The following is a 12,109-nucleotide window of genomic DNA, read 5'->3' as shown; positions in this document are numbered from 1 at the left end:
AACTGAGTATGAAACTGAGAGCATCTAGAACATTTATAGAAAAGCATTTTTTTTTTACGTCTATACTTTGGTGTTAAAATCGCAATTGCATTTTAAGCCCCTCTTAATGAGATGCTCCAGTGTATCTTCTTTCAAAGTGCGGGGACTGCAGGGTGTGGAGGGTCTGTTTCTTGCAGAACAAGGCTCACAAAAGAAGCACACAGGGGCTCTTTCTCTAGAGCGGATGGTGACACTTTATTCATTTAAAAACAACATGCCCTTCCCCAAAGGGCACGCAGCATGTGTGAGTGTTTCCATAAAGACACGAATGAACGATGCTGAGGTTCACTGGAGCGAGGCACCTACCATGTCATTCAACCAGGACGAGAGCGGAGCTTCCCGACGACCAGCATTTTATCAACAGCAGCATCACTGGTTGGTACCTGGGACGACACGAGGCCTTTTCTTAGGCTGGCATCGCTGATTCCAGATTCAGATGGAGTTGTCCACCTGGAGTTTGGGCTCCGCTTCTCCCTCCCTCTCTTCGCTATGGCCACAGGGCAGCCCCGACCCTAGTGACCCTCAGATGCCAGAAAAGGGGGGGTTGTGAGGAGTATTGTTAGCAGGACAGCAAATCCTGGGTGCGAGGAGCATCTTCGGGTTCCAGGTAACTGCCTTTGGGAAGGGATCCTGTTCTGAGATTGAGGCGCGGAACGACACAGGAAGTGACACGGTACAGAGTCCATAAACGTGCTGTTCTTATCCCCAAGTCATTAGAGTTTAAGATGTTCGGTCTGAGGCTTACTCTTTTAAAAACAAGATGTAGGTTTGGTCGTTTACAAAAATAGGACGGTTGGAAAGAAAAGAGTCCAAGATGTCGTGAAGTCTGAGGCAAAGATGACGTGGATCCCTCATCCCCGCTCCAGGGCCTGCAGGTATTGGAACAAACACTAAGGAAACGCTTCTTCTGACGGGCTTGGAGCCGGCTTCATCTCCTCCTTCTGGACCCGGTCGTTTCCTCACCTCCCACGAGAAACGGAGCATTTCACCCCCAGTTGTTGTCATGGAACGTCCATGAGAGAGCAGGGATTTCAGGATCCAACAGAGGCAAATACCGCCACCAAGGAAAACAAGCACAGGGTCTGGGGGATGCAGCACCGGTGCAGCCAGGACGTCCTTACTGTGATGACGACACTTGGTTAAACTCGCCCCGTGTTGGATAAGGGCAAGGGGACCCGAGTGCCAGTCCTGCGATGGGCTGGAGGCTGGTGACCAGATCGACACTCATCCTTGGGTCCCTGATGCTGGATTCCTGATGCTGTATCCCTGATGTTGGGTCCCTGATGCTGTATCCCTTATGCTGGGTCCCTGATGCTGTATCCCTGATGCTGGGTCCCTGATGCTGAACCCAAAGAGCCAGGCTCCAGTATTTTCCAGGCCATGGGCGATATGGGCTTTGTTCCAACTGGTTTTCAACCCAAATTCGACCAGGAGGTGGGTGGAGCCTATGGGGGGAGCAGGGGTCGGCCTGCTTATTTAGAGCACTCCCCGCTCTTTCAGTTACATGACTGATTAGGTCAACTCATGCACAGCACTGTTTCCCGCGTTTAGAGAAGGAAACCTGCAGAGCCTGGGGGCCCAGCCGCACATCTGTCGGGGCCCCAGATTGGCTTCGGGGTCTGTACCACGTTATAATCACTGCCAGTACCCCTCTCAGCCAACACGTCTGATTTTTGCTTTTGCTCTTTGAACAGACAGTGATGGGTCACAGGTCATCAGAAGACAGGGGAGGGGGCCTACCCTTCCCTGTGACGGCTTACAAATAAGCCCCTACTGTCCCTAGAAGTCCCAAAGCAGCTAATCAAACTCCCTCCCTGATGCCCCTTAAAACCAGTTACCCTGCCCCAATTAGTACTGCATCTCCATGAGGACTGATCAGGAAACACATCTGGGCTGTTACCTGGAAGCACAGAGAGGTTCTGGATGAATCGTCTTAGGACAAATGAATCTACGGTTCCAATGACCCCGGCTTGATTTGGGCTGGATGGCCCCTCTGCCCAGAGCCCTGCCCCCGGGTGCCTGCCCAGGGCTGAGCATCCCACGGCACCAGGCACGCCCTTAGTCCTCACTGCTTCCCTCCAGCATCCTGACCAGGTGCCCATAGGTGTTTCTCTCCACCTGCCACGAATGATACATTCTCACATGCTCCCTTCCGTTGGCCACGATTTGTTTTTCTAACGCCGGATCGCCCCCCAGTCTCTTTGCCAGCCGAACAAACTCCTGCAAAGAAGGAGGTGGAGGAGAAAGAGAGATAAGTGACTGGTGAAGGGGGGTTGCAAACGCATCCAAAAGCCCGTGTCTGCCTTCGCTCCTGGTCCCTCCTTTGCCCACCTACCGTATTCTGGAGAAAAGGGCCTTTCGGAAGGATGCGAGTTAGCGCACACATTGGGACTGAGTAAGAAATTACACACACACACGTGCGAGGGTGAACATCGTGGAAAAACACTGTCGTCATTGATTCTGCTTCCCCATCTTTCTTCCCTAGATCGCTCAAAGCTGCTGCTTCTCACGGTCACTGAGTCCTGACAGTAAATCTTAGATCCACAGTTTCTTTCCTCCTTTGTATCAGCTGAGATAGGAAGTCAGGTCTTACTCCAGAATCTGAGCTCCTATATTCTAGACAACACTACCCCTGCCACGTTTGTTCTCCATTGTGTTGATCCTTTCATCTCTCCCGGGCACGGAGTGTGTCTTCAAATCGTGATACATCACCTGGTGGAGTGGAAAGGGCCAGGCTTCCACGGGTTCAGATCTGGGTGCAAATCCTTCTTCGACACGTAACTTAGCTGTGTGGCTTTGGGCAAGCTAGTTAACCTCTCTGAGCCCCACAGTGATCATCTCCAAAGGGGCAGTGGGCATTGGATGGGTAAGCCCTGCCCTGCCCCAGACTCCACGGGTGAAGGAGGGGACAGGGGATTTAACCGGCCTCGATTTTCTACACTTTCCTTCTGTTGCTTCAGAGGGAGGAAGTGTGCTGTGCTCTATGTTTACTGATGCTTGCAGATGCTGATGCAATGAAGAAGTGGCCACTTTTTAATATCAAAGCCCTTCATAATTGGAAAGAACTAGAATTCTTTTGACTGCTAAAGAGTATTCGGGGGGGGGGGAGGGGAACACGCATTATTTATTATATTTGCACATAAGTCAAAGCAGGGCTCACCAGCCAGGAGGCCTGCATTTAAATTCACACCCTACCCTTCACGGGAGTGATGCTGGGTGCGTTTCGTAACCTCTCTGAGCCTTGGTTTCTTCATCTTTAAATTAGGAATAATTACAGTACCTGCTTTATAGCGTGTTGACAGGATTCAATGAGTTAATACAAAGAACTCAGGGCAGCGCCTAGCCCAGACTTAGCTATCATTATTATTGTGATTCCCCAACCCGTGTAAATTCCAATAAGGCAACAGTGCCTAAGATTAATACACAGTGCTTTGCCGTTTACAAGGAACGCCCACGTATTCTCAAAATTATCGTTAATTAAACGTTGGATGATTTTTATAGCTAGCAATATAAAGAGCAATATTTACGATAGAGTGGAATTATATTTTTATGTAGTATATATACACTTTATGGTAAATTGGTGTTCTTTTTATAATAAAAATATAACTTATTTATTCCCATCTCATAGGAGAACAACATTCTTATTAAAATTATTCAAGAGGCTTATAGCTTTGGTACATTATTTTATGATGCTGGTCATATCTTTGATTTATCTGATGCAGACACTTTGGCTAAAACCCAGCCCCCTGCTTATGATTTCTGTAGAATATATGACCGTTTTATAACAGAATCCTGAATGAGAGTTTCTAGGAATAGGATGTGATAAAGCGCACTTTTTTTTTTTCCTCTCTGCATGGAAGACTGAACAAAAAACACTGACTTAAACAAAGCAAGAGAGAGTTGGGTAAGGAGTTGGAAACATCTTGGCCGTTGGCATAAAACCCTGGCTGGAAAAATAAAAAAACAAACAAACAAAAAAACCACAGAAAACCCTGGCTGGGCGGCTGAAAGAAAAGAAAGAGAAGGAAAGAAAAATCTCACTCTTGAATCGTAAGAGTCACTCCCTGAGGCCCTGGGATTATTTTCTTCTGGGCTAAAACAGGTCCTCCGCGACAACTAAGGCAATAAATACTCTGAACACACGCGTGCGGACAATGAGAAAAGCCCGTTGACACAGACTGTCATTTGCTGTGTGCAAGATGGTGGCCGCAGTCCCCCATCCTTGCATGAACGTCTCTTTGAAATAGGGCTCACCCACTCCTCCAATGAAGGGGGAAGGAGGTCTGTTTCCCCATCTCCTGAATCTGGGCTGGCCCTGGAATTTGCTTTGACCAACAGAATAGGTCAGAAGTGATGTAGTTTGACTTCCAAGCAAAGCTCCAAAAGGTCTAACAGCTCCCACTCTCGCCCTCTTGGAGCCTGAGGCCACTCCATAAAGGAGCCTGAGGTAGCCTGCTGGAGGATGAATGACCACTTGGACCGAGATGCCCAGCAACCACCCATACCAGCGACCAGACACACATCCAATGGACCAAAGGACCATGCCATGAGAGCTGTAGCAAAACTTCCAGGAAACAAGTACAAATGCCAATTCATCATCATCCCAGCCAAAGCCCAAAAGGTTTTATATAACTGTCAGCTGCAGACGCGCCAGAACACCCATCGTATCTGATCACCAAGTATTGACTGGGGGAGGGGAGAATTCATCATTTATGTGATGTAATCTATTCTTGAAAATTATTCATGATAATAAGTTATGAGGCATTAAAGGGTACGCACACTAAAACAAAAGAAAATAGAAACCAAGTATTGGGATTCCACATCTTAAGAGAGTTCAAAGACAGATGTAGTCACTGCTCTAGATCAGACTTGGAAACTCAAGTGCCCGCCGGCTCCCGGCGGGGAAGGCCCGCAGTGCTGAACCCCGGCTGCCTCAGTGAGTAGGGGCCTCCACTTGTTCCCACGTTTGCTGTGTTTTTCAAGAGAAGTCGAAATTCGGCATATTTATGTAAAAGCACTCCATGCTAAATACCAACAAGTAATTCAAAATTTTAAGTAAACAGCAAACTAAACAAAACGTGTGCAGACCAGACCCAGCCCAGGACCACAGGTGTGCAAACACTGGCTTAGGTTATAGATTTCTAAAGTTAAAAAAAAAAAAATCATGTAAAACACCATGGTTTGTTTTCATAATTATTCAATTAGCAGTTGACTGTTTTCAGAGTTTTCTTCCTTTCTGAGTAGTCCCTGCTGGTGGAAAAAACTCACTGAGAAATACGTCAGGCAGAGAGAGAGACAAATACTGTATGTTATCACTTATAGGTGGAATTGAAAAAATACAACAAAGGAATGAATATAACAAAACAGAAAGAGACTTATGGCTACAGAGACCAAAGTAGCGGTTACCAGTGGGGAGGGGGGAGGAGGGAGGGGCACGATAGGGGTATAAGTACAAACAGGTACAAACTATTACGTATAAAATAAATAAGTTACAAGGATATATTATACAGCACAGGAAATACAGCCAATATTTTACAGTAATTTTAAATAGAGTATAATGTATAAAAATATTGAATCACTATGCTGTACACCTGAGACTAATATAATATTGTAAATCAACTATATTTCAATTAAAAATTTTTTTCTCACTAAATCCTTTCGACCTGCCTTGTCGCACTGAGGTACCAGCCAGATCCAGGGCATGAGAAGCAGTGTCAGTTTTACAGGATGGATATTTAGACCCCTGTTGGGATCCTTCTCATAACCGTGTCAGCTGAAAGCCACGGGGCAGCGGGGAGCCCCTCAACGAGAAACAAACGCCTCATGCAGAGAGAACACGGGAGCTGGCAGACTGAACACGGGATGGTTTGAAAGAGCATTGCATTCCGACCACCTTCTGTAAGGGATACATACATACTCTTCCAGGAGAAGCGAAAGTCAATTGCATAAAAACTCTGGATTTCAGGCTCGGAAGGTATGTTCAATTAGACAACCCCGAAGCTGCTTCTCCAGATGCTTTGAATACGACAGCTCACTGATGGGACATGTTGACAAGGAGGTTTCTGAAGACTGACAGATGTGCTGTCCTTTTGATCGTGGATCGTGGTTTTCCTCAGAACCCTGGAGTTAATTAAGGTTTAGTCTGTGCCTCTGGTCCTCAAACTTCGCTTTAAGATTCTGATTGGGTAGGTCAGGTGCGAGGTCCAGGAATGGTGTCTTAGTCTGTCTGAGCTGTTAGAACAAAATACCACAGACAGGGGGTGGCTTATAAACAGCAGACAGTTCTGGACTTTGGAAGTCCAAGATCAAGGCGCTGGAAGATTCGGTGTCTGGTGAGGACCTGCTTGCTGGTTCAGAGATGGTCGTCTTTTCACTATAATCCCACATGGCAGAAGGAACGAGGGATCTTTGTGGGGTCCCTTATATTAGGGCTCTAATGCCATTCGTGAGGGCTTCACCTTCATGGCCTAATGGACTCTCGGAGGCCCCGCTTCCTAATACCATCACAGGAGAGGTTCGAATTTCAACATGTGAATTTGGGGGTGAGTGCGTGGAGGCACAAACATTCCGTCCATAAGACGCGTATTTTCTAATAGTTCCCCCCCAGGAGATTCTGGAGAGTCAGACTATGAAAAACACTAGTCTAAGACGGACAACTGTGCCTACACAAGTTATTTGGCCACAGAATAGATTCATCTTGGACTTCCCTGGTGGCGCAGTGGTTGAGAATCCGCCTGCCAATGCCGGGGACACGGGTTCGATCCCTGGTCCGGGAAGATCCCACATGCCGCGGAGCAGCTAAGCCCGTGCACCACAACTACTGAGCCTGCGCTCTAGAGTCCACAAGCCACAGCTACTGAGCCCATGAGCCACAACTACTGAGCCCACCTGCCACAACTACTGAAGCCCACGTGCCTAGAGCCCGTGCTCCACAACAAGAGAATCCACTGCAATGAGAAGCCCGGGCACCGTGACGAAGAGTAGCCCCTGCTCACCGCAACTAGAGAAAGCCTGCGCGCAGCAACGAAGACCCGATGCAGCCAAAAATAAATAAATAAGTAAATAAATAAATTTATATATTAAAAAAAAGAATAGGTTCATCTTATTGACAACTAAGTTGCGAGAATCACACTTCAAGATCCATCTAGAAGTGACATGCATGCGTCTGTCTTGTTTTTCTTACTCAAAATAGCATTCACTGGTCTAGTGTTAAGCTTCATCCAAATGCCATCGTTCACAATGATGTATATGTACACGTGGCCACATAATAATTCCATTATCTGTTCTCTCAATGACTCCTGCTGTTGGGTAAATTGGGAACCACTTGTAAGAACGTGCAAATAGCCTTGGAGTTACTCAGCATAAACCTTCAGTCTATTTTTTTTTTGACCTCACCGCACGGCTTGTGGGATTTTAGTTCCCTGACCAGGGAATCGAACCCAGGCCCTCGACAGTGACAGCATGGAGTTCTAACCATCGGACCGTCAGGGAATTCCCAGTCTTTTTTTTTTTAATTGAAGTATAGTTGATTTACAATGTTGTGTTAGTTTCAGGTGTACAGCAAAGTGATTCAGATATATATATTCTTTTTCATATTCTTTTCCATTGTGGTTTATTTCAAGATATTGAATACAGTTTCCTGTGTTATACAGCAAGACCTTGTTGTTTATCTATTTTGTATATAGTGGTGTGTATCTGTTAATCCCAAACACCTAATTTATGCGCCACCTTCCCCTCTGGTAACCATAAGTTTGTTCTCTATGTCTGTGAGTCTGTTTCTGTTTTGTAAGTAAGTTCCTTTGTGTCATATTTTAGATGCCACATATAAGTGACATCATATGACATTTGTCTTTCTCTGACTTCACTTAGTATGCTCATCTCTAGGTCCATCCAGGTTGCTGCAAATGGCATTATTTCATTCTTTTTTATGGCTGAGTAATATTCCACTGTGTGTATATGTATGTATATATATATGTGTATATATATATATATACATATATATATATATATACCACATCTTCTTTATCCATTCATCTGTCGATGGACATTTAGGCTGTTTCCATGTCCTGGCTATTGTAAATAGTGCTGCTATGAACATTGGGTGCATGTATCTTTTCAAATTATCGTTTTCTCTGGATATACGCCCAGGGGTGGGATTGCTGGATCATATGGCAACTCTATTTTCAGTTTTTCAAGGAACCTCCATACTGTTCTCCATGGTCAGCCTATCTTTTAAACTTGCAGCAGCGATAACTGAGTTTGGGGAGGGCTGCTTGTTCACATGACAACGTCATGGTTAGAGAGAGGGGCTGACTTTAAAACGAATATCAACAACAGCTGTGAGAATCTTGGGCAGATGTTGGAGCAGAAGCCAACCTGGGTAGGTTTAGAAGCAATTTCCCGGTAGATCATCCCCATCCACACTGCCCGCCCGATGCAGAGCCGGAGAAGGTGGCAGGGGCTCGGGCCCCTGACCATGACCCGTGGCCGTTGAATGGCGGCAGCTGGGAGTCTGATCTGGCTCTTTCCCACCCGTCCCTTCCAAGACTGGCGGCTGCAGAGTCTGGCTATGCGTCCTGTTCACTCACACTGCAAGCTCAGGCCCTTTAATAGGACAATTCCTGAGCTCGCATCTAACAAGCCAGCTCACAGCCAGGTCCCAAACCTAGCGATGCCCAGGAGTGATGGGGCAGAGCCCTGGAAGCTCTGGCCTGTGATCTAGACCACTGTTCTCGGGTGGCCCGTGAGAGGCAGCGGTAGTGAACGACTGTGGACCACTTGGTGAGAAAGTGAACCGCCTTTCAATTCTCTTCTGTGCCTGGCTGAGTCAAGCAGAAAGCCTCGGTGAGGTGCCAACCTGTTCTCTACCTTCTCAACGGTGACACCTGGTCTCTGGCCAAGAGCCTCCCGCGGGGGCCAGAACTGGTCAGAATTTATAACAACAGTCAACAGTTATCAAGAGCTTATACTCAGGTAACAACCAGCCATGTTTCAGAATCCAGGATTTGGAGTTTTTAATAAAATGGTCTACGTGCCCTTTTAGTAACATATGCCCTCCAGGGGTCTAACGCAGCGCCCCATAAACAACACACCGGAACTTCCAAATCACACTTAAGAATCGTCCCACCAAGCAGGATAAACAAAGCCACGAATAACTTCACACCAGCTCAGATATGAGTTTGCTGCCAACTGAGTTTTGGCACCCAACTTACTAAAAATAAAACTGTTTTTCAAGTGCTTTCTGGATTTTGGAATTGCAGAAAAGGAACGAGGACTCTGTGCTATGACTATGACTCTTTTCACGAGACAGAAACGGGGGCACAGAGAGGTCCAGGAACCTGCCCAAGGTAACACAGCAGTAAGTGGCAGAAATGGGAATTAAGCTCAGACAGTGCAGCCCCAGAGTCGAGGTCCTTTTCCACCAGGCCTGGCTGCTTCACGGGAGGATGGAGCAAACCCACAAAGCTACTGCACAGATCCATGAGATTTGGGAACTACTGATTAAACTAAAAGCAAGGATAGTGAATATTCTCTGTGTTTCCCACTCTCTTGCTTCCCAGATTCCGACCAGAGCGTCATTTCAATACACGAGCTGGCAGAAAATTGCCCATGCTCCCCTGGCTGGTTCGGAGGCAGGGAAGAGGAGGATGTCAGGAAGGAAAGGGAAGAAAGTGAGGAAAGGCTTGGAAGAGAAGAGGTGGACCCGGGAGATGGCTCTGGTGGGTACGTTGCCAGCGGCAGAAAGTCAGAGGGAAAGAGCAAAACCCAGAAGAAATGTGCAAGGAAATTTGCAATTAAGTCATCCTGGTCGTACTCGGGGGAGATGGCATGAACATGACACCAACTGGCAGTGTCACCCAAGGAATGCTGACTTCAGCGAGGCCGTGGAAAGAACCATCCAGGGAGGGACACCTCGGAGTCCGGGCAGAGTTCAGGGGCCGAGGCTGTCAAGTGCTACTTTGCAAAGAAAACAGGAAAAGAAAGCAGTTCAACTACACCTGGGTGGCATGTGGTGTAGATTCACATCAAAGTAAAATAACCAAAGGTGTTTGGTTATTTTCCAAGAAAGATCATCCCTTTAATGCCCTGGGGTAAGTACCTCTCCCGACAGTTACGGAGCACCCATTTGTGCCAGGACCACCACGAGGGGCCACGTGAATAAGCCAGCATGACCACCACCCCGGGGGGCATTCATTCATTCGGGCGGGGAGGTCACGTACGATAAAAGCAAGGGCGTGTGTAGGAACTGCGCAGAGGGTTACGACGGAAAAGCACAGGGTGGGGGGGATGGAGAAGATGGGGGAGGGTGACGGGGTGGTAGACTGGGGGCCACCAAAGCCTCTCAAGAAAGAGACAGTGAAGCCGAGGGGGAAGGATGCTCCTGGCAGCCCGGCTGCGGGAAGAACCAGGGCTGGGCAGGGAGCAGAGGAAGAGAGGCGCAGAGCCCCGGAAGCTGGGCCAGGAGGTGCCTTTTCTCTGCGGCCACAGGAAGTCACAGAGGGGTTTTGCACCGGGGATGGATGGGACGGCATCTGCATTTTATAAAGGTCCCTTTGGCTGCTAGGAGGAGAGTGCATGGGATGGAGCAGAGAAAGCTCTTCTAACCGTCCAGACAAGACCCAGTAGTGCCTTGGAATGGGGGGAGGGTGTAAGGGTCTGGATACAGCAGTATTCTGGGGACAGAGCCCCGGAGAGGCGGGGACAGATGGAAGCAGCACGTAGCTACAGAGCCCAGGACGGTGGCGCGGGGCTGCTCGTGTGCGCACACCGCCGCACTGGCCGGGAGGCCGCGGGGAGGGGGCCTGAGCCGGCTGCCGGGGTCCCGTGCCTTCTCCTACAGCATCACCCTGGCAGCTGCAGCCCCCGAGGATCCTGCACAGCCCACTCACCTGAATTCTGCAAGTGCCAAGAAGTCACCATCATCTCCTTCCTCTGAATTTCAGGATCAACTGCAAACGCACCTACAGGGCTGATTCCTGGAGCGGGCGGGGCACCGCATTTGCTGTCCTGACATCTCGTCACCAGAAGAGTCCACCAGGCCCCCGGGAAGAGGGACAAACTCACAGGGTGATGGGCAGGGCATCGGCCGGCAGCACTGGGGCCGAGGGTCCCTTTGGTGTGGTCAGGCTAGGTCAGGCAGGCCGCTCTCCTAATCGCAAGCCCGCAAACTACAATTAGCTGGTTTTCTAAATATCAAATTCTATTTCATGCCGCATAGATTGCAAAACACAGTTATTCCTCTTAAAGCATGTTGAAGGGGTATTTTTTACACGTGAACACATGTTTTGCACCATGGCGGTTACGGATGGTCAGAGCCTTGAAACTGAATATATTTAATAAAGTAGCTAAAAATTCTCACTCTCAAAAAAAAAAGCCCCCAAACCGCAAGGTGCTTGTTCACACACTGAGCGGGTGTGCACAGCCAGCGGGTCTGAGAGTCGCACACATAGCCTGTGAGACACGGGTGGCTGGCAGAGGTCAGGCCGGAAGGTCAGGTCCGAGATGCAGCCTCCTGCCCTGTAAAGGCGGGTGGAGAGTCCACAAGCAGAAGAAAAACTATCCTCTCGTCCTCCTATTTTAAGAGAATGTCAGACTTTGCCTGCCGGCCGGGAGTACAAAAGCCTGGACCAGAGCCGGGAAGGGCCCTGTGCTCCATCCCTCACTGGCTCCCGGCCTGGCCTTTCCTGAGCGGCGAGCCTCACCTGGTGGCTCCATCCTCGCCTCCTCACCTGGCCAAGCCCGACTCTGTGCAGCACCGCTCAGCGCTGTGCCCACCTGAGGCGTCCCTCTCCCCCCACCACCTCCAGCCCTCTGGGTCATTCTGACCCCAGGGACCAGCCACAGGCAGAGAAGCGAAGCAGGACTGGGCCTTAGAAAGAGGTCCGTTCTCCCCAAGAAGTCGGACAAAATGGTGAGCAGAATCCTTTTAGAGGACGGTCCCATGGAAAAGTGTCCCCTCTCTGCCCAGGCAACAGAGGAGGGGAGGGAGGGAGAAAGAGAGAGATGGTGAGGGAGAGACAGAGACACCGAGAGAGACACAGATAGAGGGCGAGAGAAAGAAATAGAGGGA

At 48.7% G+C, this 12,109-nt stretch overlaps 1 protein-coding gene across 1 annotated transcript in view; it reads right to left on the bottom strand.

Moving 5' to 3' along the window:
• Nucleotides 1-224: 224 nt before the first annotated feature.
• Nucleotides 225-12,109, bottom strand: part of GLT1D1 (glycosyltransferase 1 domain containing 1) — a 94,437-nt gene continuing 82,552 nt past the window's right edge. Inside the window, exon 12 of the mRNA XM_061169358.1 lies at nt 225-2,259. Within this exon, the coding sequence (XP_061025341.1) occupies nt 2,098-2,259 (162 nt within the window). The 3' untranslated portion in view covers nt 225-2,097. The remainder of the gene's footprint in view (nt 2,260-12,109) is intronic.

The sequence above is a fragment of the Eubalaena glacialis genome, chromosome 15 (assembly GCF_028564815.1).
Source record: "Eubalaena glacialis isolate mEubGla1 chromosome 15, mEubGla1.1.hap2.+ XY, whole genome shotgun sequence".
Taxonomy (NCBI): domain Eukaryota; kingdom Metazoa; phylum Chordata; class Mammalia; order Artiodactyla; family Balaenidae; genus Eubalaena; species Eubalaena glacialis.
The sequence above is the reverse complement of the archived record's forward strand: the minus strand, read 5'-3'. Positions and strand labels throughout refer to the sequence as shown.